General features: G+C 36.6%; 1 protein-coding gene across 1 annotated transcript in view; it reads left to right on the top strand.

Annotated features, from left to right (window-relative positions):
• zgc:171482 (zinc finger protein) overlaps positions 1–16,850 on the top strand; it is a 64,648-nt gene that overhangs the window by 33,156 nt on the left and 14,642 nt on the right. The window contains 3 exon segments of the mRNA XM_043254556.1: positions 7,116–7,275; positions 12,966–13,004; positions 13,007–13,186. Of these exon segments, the coding sequence (XP_043110491.1) occupies positions 7,116–7,275; positions 12,966–13,004; positions 13,007–13,186 (379 nt within the window).

Here is a 16,850-nt window from a genome sequence, read left to right as displayed (position 1 = left end):
TTTTTTTTTCTTACCATCTGAAATAATATTATGCATTCTTGCTGAATAGCTCTAAAGTCTTAAAAAACAAACAAGCAAACAAAACTATAATTGCTTTTAAAACTATAAAGCCCAAGCACTAGCAATGAGGTACTAGTGCCTGGGCTGCAATGAGCTGCATGCAATGCGCAGAGAAGCACTAAAACACACATCGTAATGAATGCACACACACGTGTACAGTAATAAGCGCAGCCTGAGCTGTGACAGCGAGCTGCAAACGGCCTGTTTTACATGAGCGGAGCGGCGTTGTGATGGGAAAACACGTCTGAGAGCTCAGAGCTCTACACACTCACCTCTCCAGCAAACAGCCGTCAGAACACACACGCTCAGTGGCCAGCTCACCAGAATCAGGTCACAGGCACAGCGAAACAGAACTAGGCCATGAAGTTTGAACTTATTTGTCTGTTTCTTTTCAGCAGGGAGGTGACAGGGAACACTCTGGTCCCCTAACACACACACACACACACACACAGAGAGAGAGAAACAGCCACAGCTCTGAGACGATCGCTTTGACCCAGACGTGTAAAAGAGAGTCTGCTCCTGTGTGACAGAGTGCAGTGAGAACAGGTTCACATTTCACTCAAATGTGCCAGTATACACCGCTTCTGCCGTAACATGACAGCGCATTCGGCACAATTCAGTTCATGACACCTGCCAATGCATGCTCTGCCAATCAAAAGTTTAAAGATTATGTATGTTTTTTTATTACTATATTTTTTTTTTTTTATAAAGAAGTCTCTAATGCTCATTAGTGTCACATTTATATGATCACAAATACAGAGAAATAGTAACATTGTGAAATATTATTATAATTTAAAGTAACTTTTATATTTTAATATACACTCTCTGAAAAATAGTACCAATGTGGCGGTACCTTTCGAAAAAGTTTGTACCTAAAGTGTCCATTTTGGTATCTTATAGGTACATATTAGTACTTAAATTGTACGTTTTTTAATCTAAAAGTGTACCTTTTGAAGTGCACTATGAATTTTAATCAGCCATTACTCCGGTCTTCGGATGTCATATATGATCCTTCAGAAATCATCCTGATATGCTGATTTATCATCAGTGTTGTGCTGCTTGATATTTTTAATAATAAAAAGTTACATAAAAGCATGTATTCAAAATAGGAATCGTTTCTAACAATATACGTCTTTACTATCACTTTTTATTAAATAAATATTCATATTAAAAGAATATTAAAATATTCTTGTTTGATAAAAGTATACATTTCTTTCAAACAGTATAGTTACAAAATATTTATATTTTATTTTGAATATATATATATATATATATATATATATATATATATATATATATATATATATATATATATATATAAAACACATTTTTAAGTGTAACAAAATACATAAAAAATCATTTGAATTATTTCACATTTAATAAATGAATTCCAGCAATATTGTGCCTTTATTATTATGGCTGTGGTGCGGTGTGGAATGAACTACTGCATACCCTTATTGTTATTTTTATAGTTATTGTCCTTATTGTACTGCGAGCAGGCAAGTCTATATTTTTGCTGAGATATATAGTACTTTTGAATGCAGGTGCAAGCAGCATGTACTGAAAGGAGATCACTCATATATGGCTGGACTCACCTTGAAATGCTGATTTTACTGTAATGAATGCGAAAGCAAAGCACAGCTAAGCCTGTGTTTGTCATTGCAAGGTCTTATACATCAACTTTAACTACACTGAAACATTAAAGGTATTGTTTTATGGAGCTGAGGGGTTTGGGTTTATATAATTATATTGTAGGACAGGACCCAGAGGAGCACTGTATTGCTCAGCGGTTGTTCTCTCAGAGCTCAGAGGACCACAGTTGTTTCTTTAAAGTGTCTACAGTCTCAGATGCTTCTCCTAAAATCCCTTTGAGAAATAAAAAATAGAAACTAACGGGACATTTGTTGCCACGCAGTCAGTATAGAGCTGTTAAGTTAATATGCATAGCTCAAAAAAGTTTTCCTTTTAAATACGATAAATAATGAAACAGACCAATTCATTAAATATTAAGAATGTTTTTACTGTCTAAACATTTATATCTAAAAATATTTTCCTGAGAAACAAAGGCTTGTTTTAGTAAGTAAAAGAATACATTTATTTAGTATATTTGGTCCCAAATTAAGTGGCCCTAATTTCTGTGTACTTATGTTGTAACTTTGTGTGTGTTTGTGTGTAGTATGTAACCAAAGTGTAAGTACACATTGATGCATAGTATCTATAGCAGTAATACCTTTGTAACTACAGGCATGTAACAACCCACTAAATGGTGTGTGTCAGTACAAATGTGTAACAAGACATTGGTAACAGCATGTTTTTCACTTCACTAAGTACTTGTGTAACAAACTACATTTGTAACGATCATATGTATAAGAGTAATCAGAATAAGGTTTGATCCAGGGGATGGAGATTGGGTAGGTTTTGGGATAAGTAAAGTGGGAGGAGTTGGATCTGGAGTGTGTGCACCACTGTAATAACAGTGTACTTACATGGTAACAGTTCAGGAATTCTCCGCTTAATATAAAGCGTAACATTATGGACCACAATTTACCAAACTTACCGGCTGCTGCTGTGTAACATCAGAGATGATTATATAAATTGTTTACTTAAAACGTTCTTTACAAAAAAGTGCTGTTAGTCCTGTTACACATTTGTACTTACACATACCGTTCAGTGGGTTTTTACATAGTTACATAATAATTGCATACATACTAATCAAAATGCATGTTTATTTGAATGCAACCTGTGGACTTTCGTACGAATGATCACACGTAACCCCACCCCTAAACCTACCCCATACAGAAATCGTGACTTACGGTACATATTCATTTTGATCACGTGATTACACATAATTGTATAACACAACGCTACCAGCTGAGCTACACGAAACCTGAAACCTGGTGTAGATAAAAGAGTACAAAAAAAATGAATATAAAAATTGCACAATTGTAGAATACGTAGAAAGTACACAGGTATTAGGGCGACTTAATATAAAGTGGGAGCCATTAAAGAATCCTGAAAATATGCATCAGCATATTATAATGATTTCTAAAAGGATCATTGAAGTCAATGGAGTAACGATGCTGAAAATTCAGCTTTGCCATTACTTTTTTGACTGCATTTTGACCAAATAAATGCTCTTGGTGAGCATAATATGCTTCGTTCTGAAAACTTAGGAATTGTAGTATATTTTGTGTTACTACTAGAAAATCAGTCAAAGATATCGATCAGAACATTTTATTTTGGCTCCTGTACCTCTCAAGAGAAAAATCTAAACATTTGGCAAAAGTCTCCATTTATGCTACAATTGAGAGGTTAAAGAGCTGTGGCAGAGCCTCTGTGGTGGTCAGGCATAAGCTGCTTCAACATCCTGTCAAGAGCGCTGTCCAGGTTTTCAAACTCACTGAACAAGGTGAGGAGGAACAGAGCTGTCAATACCAATAAAGATTTTATCACGGGCACCGAAAGTCAACGAGACGGCTGCCCCTGAGGGAGCGTGACAGAGAGAGCTGTCTGGATATTCATTTGACAGAATATCCACAAAGAGACAGAGCCGAGAAAAGGGAGAGAGAAAGAGAAGGGATACAGAAAGGGAAACGGACCATCACACCTTCCAGTGGAAGCGCATCTCAGATTTTCCATGACTGCTGTTTTACAGACATTTTGCTGATGAAGCGTCCCTCGTGAGTTCGCACCTTTTTTTAAGTGCAGAAATGTCAGCGGTGATGGTTGAGCGGAACGCGGAGATACAAACCTGGCCTAAGAGTGGGGAAATGTCTGACACAACATGCTTGAGCCAAACTTTTTCTCTACTCTGGAATGAAAATATGGCAGATTTATTTTTAAACGTCTGATTCGTATAGAGCAGACGCTATTTGCGGGATCAACAACAATAGTTCACCCAAAAATGAAAAATCTGTCATCATTTGCTCACCCTTATGTTTTTCCAAACTGGATGGTGTGTTTTGTTTTGGGTTTTTTTTTTTTGCTTCGCAGCTTCTTTCGTTTTCTTTTATGGAAAGTTTAGCACAGTGCTAAAGGTGCATTTAGTCATTTTCTTCATTGTTAAAATGTTTTGCACGTACAAAAGCAGAGCAGGTGACTTGAGCTTAATTAGGACATTTCATCCCAGTCATCTGAATGGTAAAAAGTGTCCTAGTTTACCTGAATGCACTCCTGCTTTAACATTTTGATGTATTTCTGACACAGTACTATTGAATCGTTTCAGTTGACTTGAAAAATAGCACACCAGGCCAAGTTTATGGTGCTTTTTGATCTTTTTACAACTTAACATCATCCATTTACATTCATTACATTTTAGAGCATTGTTATTAAAATTGTGAGGCTGAGTAAAATTGTTAGGCAATGCTTTTTTTCTGTGTTTTATATTTTAGTACATTTAAAATGCTTTTTTTTTTCCTGTGATGCAAATCTGAATGTTAACTCTTTGTTTTGCACTTGAAACATTTTACTAACAGTAAGTAATTTTGCAACTATTTGTCGACAAGCAGTCATTAAAGTATTAGTAGACTATCTGCTTAATAACTTCTAAGACTTTATTTTGATGGGTCCACGACACACAACATACTGACCATCAGAAACTTTGCAAGTTTCTACTCAACCCTAAACCTACACTAAAGTCTACTCTGTGTTAGCAGACATGTAGTTGAAAATGAAAAAGAATTAGTTACAAAGTTTCTTATAGTTAGAATGTCTGGAATTAAGTGTGACCCTGAAATTTGAACAGTCTTTAATCCAGTGTTCAGTCTCTAATATGCTGGTTTGCTGCTCATTTCTAATTATTGTCAATGTTGAACTGCTTATTTTTATTATTTTTGAACTAATAAAATGTTGAAACAAACAGCATTTAATTGAAATAGGAATCTTTTATAACATTATACGTGTCTCTATTCATTTCTTTAAAATAAAATGCAGACCATAATATTTTTAACGCTAATGTATATGATTCCGTATTTGGTATATTAAAGCATAAACAAAAAAGCCTCAAAGTAACCTGACACAATATATTATCTTTTATGAAACGCTCTTAAATCTTAAACATAAAAAATGATCTTAATCTTCTTAAACACCACGTGTTTTAGATTCCCCCTCCATGCAGCTTCCTTCATGCTCTCAGGGTTCTCATTTCCTCTGATATCAATCTGTAAAGATCTCTCTCACGCGCACTACATCACATTCATTTTTACAAAAGGAATCATTCAGTCACTTCTTAAGGTTTTTCCACTCTCTTCACTGAGATTCTGACTGTAATTGCACTCAGCAGCTATTGATTTTTTCTTGCTGGAACCGAGCCTCTTGAGATTTCTTAAATAGAAACATCGATAAAATATTGTACATTTATGCATTACAGATACTGCTATAACAACAACATTTATTATTATTACTATTCCTAATATTCATTTATATACAATATTCATTTGCAGCTTTAAACAGATCTAATAATTGTATTTTAAAGATTGTGCGGTTATAGGTCTAACGGTGCAAAATCTTTATGTAAAAGTTCTTTGTGCAACCTCCATATACCTGTCTGGGGTCCACTGATTTAAAGCTGCTTTTTTGTGTGTTTATTCCAGTAGCTGATTTTGATGTGCTTATAGGAGATGATAAACTAGATTGTAAAGGCAGGTCAGTGAACCGGGACAGTTCTTGGCTTCTCTTTTCGCCTGGTTTACTTAAAACTGACCTCTTTCCTGCTGCACAGGATCAGGACCTGACTCAGAGCGGGGGGGTTGGGAGAATGCCAAGGGCCCCGTCTGTGCTAGAATTGATAGCGGCCCTGTAATCCACAGTCCAGTCTCCAGAGACGAGAAGGACAGTTCAAGCCACTGGCATCAGCTCGCAGCACACACAATGTGGCCGTAATCATACGCTTGTCTGTGTGCGTTTTTACTGACATATGAATATTCAAAATATCTTCTGGCTGTTAGATTCTGGAATCTGAAGCACATCTAATCAGTTTTCGATGGCCAGAGAACACTGGCTGAATGTTTTATGTGTTTGTTTTCCTGCTGTCCATCTGAAATAAATGCAATGACAAGTTTGGAACGTTGCATTTAAGCACATGACTGCCTCCTTAGGATGAATAGCATTTTCATGTGAGAATTTTTATGTATTTAACATCTGATCAACATGTATATATACATATATATATATATATGACTGTAACAATTAAATTACCTACTTATTGACGTATTAACTACAAATGGTTTAATCACTTACGCAAGAGATAAGACATGCAGATTAAACTTTATGCTCATTATTTATTACTTTAGACCATCAGTAGCCAAAACCTTTCAATATAACTTACATTTGTGATATTTTTTCGTAAATGCTTCAAATACGTTAAAGGCTTATTCCACCCCAAAAAGAACATTTTGTCATTATGCACTTACCCCTGTGTTATTCCAAACCCTTAAAAGCTTTATTTGTCTTAAACACAATTTAAGATATTTTGGATGAAAACTGGGAGGCTTGTGACTGTCTCTTTGACTGCCATGCAATTTGGACTGTCAAGGGACGAGAAAAGTATGAAAAACATTGTCAGATTTCTCCATCTGCAAACAGTCAACCGTAACGTTATGAAGCTACATGAGAATACTTTTTGTATGGGAAGAAAACAAAAATAACGACTTACTTCAATGATTATAATGTCGTTCTGGAGAGGATCCGCTGGACGCACATACCGTATACAATTACTGTACATTAATGTGCCAAAACGTTGATTCATTATTTTTATTTTCTTTCCATACAAAAAGTATTCTCATCACTTCATAATGTTACTGCTGAACCACTGCTGGCAGATGGTGTATTCTAACAATGATTTCATACTTTTCTCAACCAATGGGACAGTCATCTAAAGTATCTTAAATTGTTTTGCGAAGAAAAAAAAAAACATTTTAAGGGTTTGGAACAGCATGGGTATAAAGTGATTAATGACAAAATTTTCATTTTGGGGTGGAGCAACCCTTTAACAAGATGTTCTACCTTACAGAAAAACTATAATATGACTATATGTTCTGTTTATCTATCTGTTTTAGGACAGTGCAGAGAATGAAGTGGACAGAAACAAATGCTGCACGCTCTGCAACATGTTTTTCACATCTGCCATTGTGGCTCAGTCACACTACCAGGGCAAAACACACGCTAAGAGAGTTCGCTTGGTACTGGGGGAGACGCCAAGTCTTCCTACACCCACAGGTAAGAGACGCTCAGCTAAATGCATTCTTATTTTGTTTCGTTTTTTTGGATACTCCCTCATAAAAAGCATGCTAAAAATCTATAAATATAAAAATGTTGTTTTTGTTTTTTTGGTCTCCGCTTTTACTGAGAGCAGAGACCCTGTACAGTAGCAGATTAGACACGGAAGTGTGTTCAGACAGATGTAGGAATATAGCGACTGGTTCATGCTTGAAGCGCAGAGCTCTAAACTCAACTTAAAGTTCAGTACTGTCAGGTAGACTTTGTTTATGCCCGTCAGCCCGGCTGTGTGTGCAGCAGTAATGATCCTTTACACAAGCTCCAGTGAGTGTACTACAGGGATACACAGACAAAAGACATCTAGAAACATACAGTAAGGCTGCACTGTAAAATATTGCAGAGTAGCTGTCTGTTAAATGTGCAAAACTGTGATAAGGAGGCCCTTCTCATAAGCATTAGGCAGACGATCACAGAATGCTCAGAATGTAAGATGAGAATGATCTAGAATCCCATGTGTCACTGCTGAATCTTATTCTAATGCCACGATAAAGCTAAAAGAAAGAAGAAAAGTTTTAAAAATATGATTATAATATTATGTGTGTATACATATATTTGTAGGATTAGAATTTAGGAACGGGAATAGAAATATTTGACATTATTATAAATGTATTATAAAAATCTTACTTACCCCAAACGTTTGAACAGTTTATATATCTCAGTATAAAAAAATTGATATTCAGTTTTTTTTTTATAGTAATTTTATTAAAAGTTATTAAAATGCTCTCAAACCTTGGTATATCACACAATCGGTATAAAATCTCTATCTAGAACCTTGTCAAATTAGAAAACACATTACCACATTGCAATCACATAAGCATGCGTAAGGCTGAAATAGGCATTTTAATAACAACATTTTAATAGATTTCATCTGAATTAAATTGCATAAATTTAATACTTTGGGTTTGGTGTTAAGAACAGAGCATTAAGCAGAATGCCTAAGGAATATTAATAAAGCGCAGTCTGGAAAACAGTTAATAAACTCCTGACATCAAAACAAGACATTTACGTCTCAGATGATATTCATACTTCTAACAAATAGTTTTATCTATGTTCATTGTCAATGAATAATTCAGAACAGTGGTTGTTTACAGACGGCTGGACATAATGTGATTTATAGCAGTTAAAAGGAGATCTGCGAAACAACATCATCATATAATTATATTTCACACACGTTCTGAATTTAGAGAAAAAAAACAGTATTTGAAGTGATAAAGAAGACAGGCTCATGCACCTGAGGTATCAGAGATGAAGCGTGAACAATGACAAACAGCATTTATGTTTTCTGCAGAAACACAGTCAGATCGGATTGCAGAAGGTCTTGTATGTTTTCTTGTTTAAAGCACAAAACTGCCTGAGAATAAGGTTGTGCATGAACTGCCTGAAGCTGCGTGAATTTGTGTGACTCAGGGTCAGTGTTAATGTACAAAACTTACTGGAACATTATATATTGAGCTTATAAAGGAATAATGGTTAATAAAAGAGAGCGCAAGCCATTCCACCTATCAGTCCATATCAATCCATTCATCCATGAACCTACCTAACTGGCCATCCACCCACCCAGCCACCCACCTAGTGTAAACAAGGCGTAAGTGTAGGTTGCTTATATTCAAAACTTTTCTGGATAATAGCAGTTTACACACACAGTTGAGATTAAAGGTTTACATCCCCTTTCAGAATCTTCAAAATGTTATTTTAACAGAATAAGAGGGATCACACAAAATGCATGCTATCGTTTTAGTACTGACCTGACTAAGATATTCAACACAAAACACATTTACATAAAGTCCACAAGAGAAAATAATTTAGAAAGAATTTATAAAATCGACACTGTTCAAAAGTTTACCCCCCCCCATGTTCTTTACTACTGTGTTGTTACCTGAATGATCCACGGCTGTGTTTATTTGTTTAATGATAGTTTATGAGTTCCTTGTTTGTTCTGAACACTTAAACTGCCTGCTGCTCTTCAGAAAAACCCTTTAAACCCTTTTCAACAATGCTACAACGACTGCTTTTGAGATCCATGCATTAAGAGCCGGGGGTGAAAACATTTGAACAGATTGGAAATGAGTATATTTTTTTTTATTTTGACTAAATATCATATTTTTGTTCATTTAGTACCGCCCTTCAGAGGCTACAGGTGATAGCTAAACGCTTCCCAGAAAACAAAATAGGTTTTGAACATAACATTTAACCTGATCTTCAAATTCAGAAAGTACCCCCATACGGCATATACGTATATAGTTGCATACAGTGTATATAGCTTTATATGGTCAATCAATTGTATTTTGCACTGAGAAGCTAAGTTGATTTATGAGGGACACTTTCAATCACCTGAGCTCTGGTCACTGGATATGTGCCAGTGTGGAAAGTCATCAGTGCCGGTGGTAATAAATTCTAAACCTGGACTCAAAATGCTGCTCTACTGAATGTCAGACAAATTTGTCTCAACACGTTTTTTATCTCTCTGTCCATATTTGATTACGCTTCACTTTAAAATGATCTTAACCACATTACAGATGTCTACAGCAGGAATCAGGATAAACAGGAGGCATATGTTTCTATCTTTAGCCTGTCGATGACTATTGAATTTCATTTCCTGTCATAAGGGAAATGATTTCAATCAAGCAGGGTAGTGTTTGTTACAGCCCTCCAAACTAATTCCACTAATGTTCCTGGTACTCATATACAACAGATATTATACCAAGCGCTCATTGGTGAGGGTGAGCAAACAATCATCATGGTTCACTCATTTTTTATGTCTCATTTTTTTTAGTCTTAGATGAATCTCAGATGGAGATCACATAGTAGACGGCTTGAGCTGAGCAATATGAAAGGACTTTTCCCCCACAAATTTGAAGAGAAAGTGGTGAAACGGGGGTTTCAGGAGAGATTAGAGTCAAAAGTAACCTTCTTGAAAATCTAGAGTGCTGTTCGCTAAGGAAAATTCATCAGACGAGGATCGGTGCTGACAGTCGAAGCGGATGTGATGGAGTTGCCCTTGAGATAGTTTTTTACCTGCCCATCCCCCATCAATTTGTCACTCCAGCTCTAAAACCATCTTTGCTTTAGGGTTCATCTGCAACATCTGTCTCTGCACATCATGCGGCGCTCAGGAACACATAAATAGATATGCGTGTTAGGGATGTGCGAAACGGTTTTATATTCAGCCCAATTTTAAAACGTCCGCCAGACCCTGATCAGATGCTGAAAAGATGTTCACACAGCATGCATTCTTGCCTTTAAAAGGAGCTCAACAGAATGAAACAAAACACAAGGGTCTCAAGGTGTTTTTAAAAGTTAAACTATTTTTAACTTGACACGTCTTCCTAAAACATTCATAATTGCCTAGAATTGTATTGTCGAATGCTGCGAATCCGTTACAAAAGCGGTGCTTTGATGGGTGCAGCGGTGGTGCTTTAAAGAGGATGAATTTTGAGACGTAACTTCTCAGAGAGGATTTTAGCACGCTGGCAGTTCAGCGCACTGTCAGCAAGCTAAAAATCCTGTTTGAGAAGCCTCTGTATTTTTTTTATTTAAATACTACAGATAAAAAAAGACAATAACAGAAAAAACTTCTGACCCATTTCTAATGTGTGTACGCTGGTTTTGTCAGACCACTGAAAGCTGATTTTTAAGTGGTCCACGCAAAGATTTGAATCATCTTTGCTCGTGCGAGTGAGATGTGGGTGGTGAGAACAGAGAGGTGTAGTTACTGTATGCTTTCTTGGTTGCTAAAGTATGACAAATCAACTAAATCAAATGATCAGCTTCTTAGCAACCATCATCCAACCAGATCGGTATGTATTCTAGAAGAATAAGGATTGCCACATTTTGATCAAAACAGACGGCAGTGGTGTCATGTTGAGTGACTTTGGCATGTTGGTAGATTTAAAGTATTTTTCTGCCAAACTTGTTGCTATGATACATTTCAGAAACTGCTGTTATATGTACTTATAACCCATAGCTATTTAAAAAGTGTTACTCTACTGATATAAATAGAGCATTACTTTTACTACACTGGCTCTCTGAGAGTTAAAGGGATAGTTCACCCAAAAATAAAACTTCTGTCATTTACTCACCCTCGTGTCATTCCAAACTTGCATGACTTTCTTCTCTGGAACATAAAAGAAGATATTTTGGGAAATATCCCAAACAGTCACAGTGTTCATAAAATCAATAGTTAGCGAAACTGTTTGTTATCAACACTCTTAAAAAGAATGGAAGACAAATATTTGGAACAACATTAAATTGATAATGCATTATTCTGTTCCTTTTAGTTACCCTTAAGTAATAATCATTTACTGTACTTGTGTCCTTGGTTTATTTATTTTTTTGGTATTTATGCTGTCATCCAAAAAAAAAAAAAAACAACCAATAACACAAAACATGGGGTAAGGTGATAGAACTGTTTTTTCTAGGGTGAGCTATGCCTTTGAGAGAAAGCAAGTTCTCTATAAATGCTCGAGTTTGAGAGAAAGACTAAAGGTGATGATACACAGAGCAAATGTTGCAATTTTGCGCTTTCCTATTGTGAATAGGTAACAAATTTGTGTTGCAAGGCAACATTGCCCAAAGTTACAACTTACATTTACATTTAGTCATTTTGCAGACACTTTTATCCAAAGCAACTTACAACTGGGAAAGTACATAAAGCGATTTGTTTTAAAGTGGCAAACAGACAGAGGAAGTGCTCGTAATACCAGCCTTAGGCACTGTTCAAATAAGTACAAAAAGTTGCTCATAAGCTGGCCCATATATCATCAGCCTAAGATTATGTTGCATTTTCTCTTCTATACGCGCTCATAAAAAAAAGTTACAAAAGCTGTCACTGGAGTGATACATTTTCAAAAGGTATTAATGTTGACAATTTGGATACTAATATGTATACTTAATATTAAATTGCGCATTTTACATGGAACTATGACACAAAGATGTACCTTTTGAAAGGGTACCGTCCCAGTGACAGCCTTTGTACCATTTCTTGAGACTTCTTGAGTTAGTTTGCCCAAAAATGAAAGTTCTGTTATCATTTACTAACACTTATGTAGCTCCAGATCCCCTTTTATGTACTGTTACCTCCAGTGGAACACGTAAGTCAGATGTTTAGCATAATGTTTACACTTCTCTTGTTCATACAGTGAACTAAATTAAGCATATTCAATTCCATTCCATAAACTGCACAGGTACTAAAAAAATCTACTTTACAGTTTTCTTCAGCAGCTATTGAATTTAACAGTCCAGTAAACAATCATAGTGTGTTTAGCTCATTCTAACCTGAAGCAGTGTTGTGGCCTGTGGCTATTTGGGGTTTGTAACCATGGTAACAAGTCCCATGGTGTCTTGAAGAGTGTCACCTGGAAGATCAATCCATTTGCTTGCTTTTTCCTCATAAGATGGAGGAGGGTAACCTAACTCAGGGGTAAATTTTCATCTCCACATGCTCTGACCTTCTCTTGACCCCATAACTCTTCAGTAGATTTGGCTTGGAGCCAGTAGTGTGTTTGCCAGCAAGACAATTTCGTCTACACTCAGCTGAATCTCTCGGTTTGTTTTGATATTTAATAGGCTCAAGAGTTTATCAATATTGATGTATATTTATAGATGATGAATGTATATTCTGTTCTGTGTAGAGTCAGCGCCGCCAACCCCCCAGACAACAGACCCCCCTCCTCGTGGCAGCCGCTGGCCAATCACAGCGAGGCAGGAAAGTACTGCTGCTTGTGTGGCGCCTGGTTTAACAACCCACTGATGGCACAGCAACACTACGAAGGCAAGAAACACAAGAGAAATGCGGCACGGGCGCGACTGCTGGAGCAGCTGGCTGGCAGTCTGGATGCCAATGAAAGCACAGGTCAGTCTTCAATCGCCTGAGTCATAAATGTTGATTAATCACATTCAGAATCACACAAAACAGTCATGATAACACTGATTGTCTGATGGTGCCACAAGTTACACACAGTTACAAACCCTGAATAAAAAAATAAAACAAATATAAGTTAATCCAAAAAGTAATAATTTACTGGGAAAACAGTTATTGAAAGATATACGTGTTTGCGGTGTGTTTAAAAAAAGTACAGTTCAGATGTTGGTAAAGTTTTTGTGCTCACCAAGGCTGCATTGACAAATTACAATAAAAAAAGCAAAAGTAATTGTGATGTATTTTCACGATTTATTATCTATTCATATGTTATATTGTAATTTATCCCTGTAATGGAAAAGCTGAATTTTAATTATAATTTCAATAATTTAATTTAGATAAAAATGCTGTAGCTGCAAAATGTCACTACAAACACTTTGTATACCGACAAGTAATACGCATGTGCACCATTTTCACAAATTCACATTTTTGTACAATGAAAAGATAACTATATGATTCTCTATATGAAAATTTGCACTTTGAAGCCCGTTTTCAGAACGTTGCCTGTTCAGGCCTCTGTTGTGTAAATAAATGGCCAAAATGTCTAAAAAGTTTTTTTTGCTTTTAGTTAAAAACAGTATAGTACAAGGAATTTAGCATCTATGCGTTTTGTAGCACTCATTTTACCTTCACACATCCACAAGTTTTCAGTTCAGTATTTCCCGTACTTCTGTTCCCTACTGTTGACTACTGTCCGTGACTTTGTGCTCTTCAAATGCGTACTTCACATTGCTGTAATCACTAGACATGTTAGTCATACATTGTGTGATCCAGGTATCCTGACAGATCCTATAAGCCAGTTCAAATAAACCGTTAGTCACATCGCAGTGCTTGCTCAAGGGTTTGAACAAGGTCGAGTCGAGTATTGCCTTCGGATACATCTCAAAAACTAGATCCGTAAGCCTTGAGAGTTACTTTCCCCAAGGCAAATTAGAAAAAGGCTTGTCACTTGTCTTTAGGAACTACGACTCGAAAGAGCTTTGATTTTCATTCACTTGCTACTGAAATGAACAAGTCTGTCCCATTCAGGCTTCTTTTGTTGAGTAGATTGAGTGTTAAATAATGTTTAAACACTTTAACAAAAATCGTTTGTTGATATTTTTTAGAGCTCTAAACCTAAGACAGAGTACACTATTTTAATTCACTTAAAACACAATAATAAGTGATTATAAAAGTAAAGTTTAACCAAAAACTGTCTATAAATTATCTTGTACATTTCTTTTTTCTGTGGAATATAAAAGAACAATGTTTTCATCCAAAAATGATTGGCTGATCAAGATGATCTCAACTGAACATATATACTCTATACACAATGCTTTTTGGACCCCACTATCTTTCAAAACCTTCTTTTGTGCTATGTGTTTGGAACAAGAACATGAATAAAAATAAACAGCATTTTAATAGTTGGATCCACACAACTCATGCACTATATTCAATTCTTCAAAAATCATAAAAATGCATTAAACAGTCCTTCACGGTAGGACTGTTTTTTTAGTGCTTCTTTATCACAATCATGCGACATCATGAACTAACCCATTTTTGAGCTGAACCCTAGTCTGAATAAGAGCTCCAGCTATTGTATATCAACAGAATATGCTGAATATAGTGCACAAGGCACATTGACTGCTTGTAAGAGTCTCTTACGGAAAACATCTTAGACATTATATGCAGCAAAAACTAGAGCAAAAATGGAGCAAACAATGTCAAAGGTATTCGGAAAAAGATTGAGATAACTGATGTGCGAGAGTCGAAAGACTGGCCTAATGTTCTCTTAAATACCGGCAAACTGATCAGTTCAAGAGCAATCAGAGATTTGGTCTCAAAGGACATCAATCACAGTGGAAAGTGCTGTCCGAAAACAGCATGTCGATACCTGCCAAGGCTCAGCAGGTAACTGAGATTCTGCATTACCAGAGATAGAAACACATAAATCACAATGCAGAGGATGAGCAAGCCAAGAAGGCTTGTTTTATTTTTAACTGGTGTTCACAATCCTGCCTGTAAAGTCTGTCATAATGTCATGCATTTAAAAGGTCTTGAGGGACAATCCTGTAGCACTCTACATATCTAGTGTAGAGAAACACTGTGTTTTTCTTTCAAGTCAAATCCTGCAGAATCTGCAGTTGTTGTGGTCTTTGTCAAGCCTAGAGACGACAATAATTTAAATTTTACATTGACCCTTGCATTCGTCATAAGAGATAATCACTTCCCCAGCCACGACCCAGCAGAGTGCCCTTGTCAGGAGCTTTTCTCTATAAATGTCACTTCTATTGAAATGCTGCTGATTACGAGAGCTTTTCATCAAGGTGTTCCAAACATCGCAGCTCTGTACAGGTGTTAGTTCAGCTTATTCTGCCGTCTTGCCAAATCCTCGCAAAACCATACCCACCTTGGACCCCAAAGGATAGCCCTTTGTAATGCTGGATAATGTGAGTTGAATCATCTTGTTGTAACGGAATATGACTAGATTACGCATTTAAACACTTCAGTAGTTGACGTAAGATTATATTGTGAAAATTTCTGTCAAAATATGTCCAAACCTGAAAAAGAAAACACTCACATATTAAAAGTTAATCCTGCATTCTTTTGGTAAATTTAGTAAACCATGGCCATGTTGTACAAACTTGTTCCTTTGCTTTATTTAATTTAAAACAAGGGAATAAATTAGTACAATGCGGACATGATTTATTTAAATGAGTGAATGAATTAAGATGATGGAACAAATTCTTAATTTGTGGCCACAAATTAACTAAAATGATACAATGAATGGTAAATTGTGGTCCACATGAATTATTATGGTTCTTTTATTGTGTTTTCTGGTTCATTCTGGAGCTTGACAGACAAGGTCACTGTCATTGTATGGAAAAGATTCCACTAGAAAATACAACAGTATTGAGATAAGTAAATAAGGCAGCCTCGTTTTGGGTTTTATCAAGATAATGTATCTCAAACACTGCCCGCTTTCTATCAGAGTCTAGAGTGCCTCGATCTCCTGAGCTCTGCCTGCGGTTTGGTCTTCCTTCAGGGAGCTGTCAAGACTTCTCTTGGCCTGTCCTCTCCCATTCATCATCCTCATTTGCAGCCTGCACACGAACACAGGGTACATGCAACATACACAGACAAACACACGTGTCCTTTTTAAGACTCCGAAAACTGGAGGAATTCAAAAGAATGGCTTTTCACAGGGATGCAGCTATTCATTACGAGTCAAGCTTCTCATCAGGTTCAGGAAGCCATTGGTAGGGCTCATCGGAGAGGTGACTGCTAGCGGATCCCGGCCCAGACTCTTGGCTATTTTCGTGGAGAACACTTCAACGTAATTGCCTTCCAACTGAGGCTATATTTTGTTGCTGAGAAAATTGGAGCGCAGCACAGACCTCTCCTGCTGCAAACAGGTTTTCATTTCCCCCTAAACAAAAAAAGCAGGGAGAGTGACAAGCTTTAGGATGTAAATACCAGCTCGGCGCTGAAGAGCCTCCTGCCATTTCGTGAAGGGGGATATTGAAAGTGCAGCGATTTGCCCTGTTTAAAATTGCAGGAGTAGTTTATGTGCTTCACAGAATCTGTAAAAAGTCAAGAACGAGCCAGCATCTCCTTC

This window comes from Puntigrus tetrazona, chromosome 13 (genome assembly GCF_018831695.1).
Source record: "Puntigrus tetrazona isolate hp1 chromosome 13, ASM1883169v1, whole genome shotgun sequence".
In the NCBI taxonomy this organism is placed as follows: domain Eukaryota; kingdom Metazoa; phylum Chordata; class Actinopteri; order Cypriniformes; family Cyprinidae; genus Puntigrus; species Puntigrus tetrazona.
Note: the sequence above shows the minus strand (reverse complement) of the source record. Positions and strands in the feature narration are given on the sequence as shown.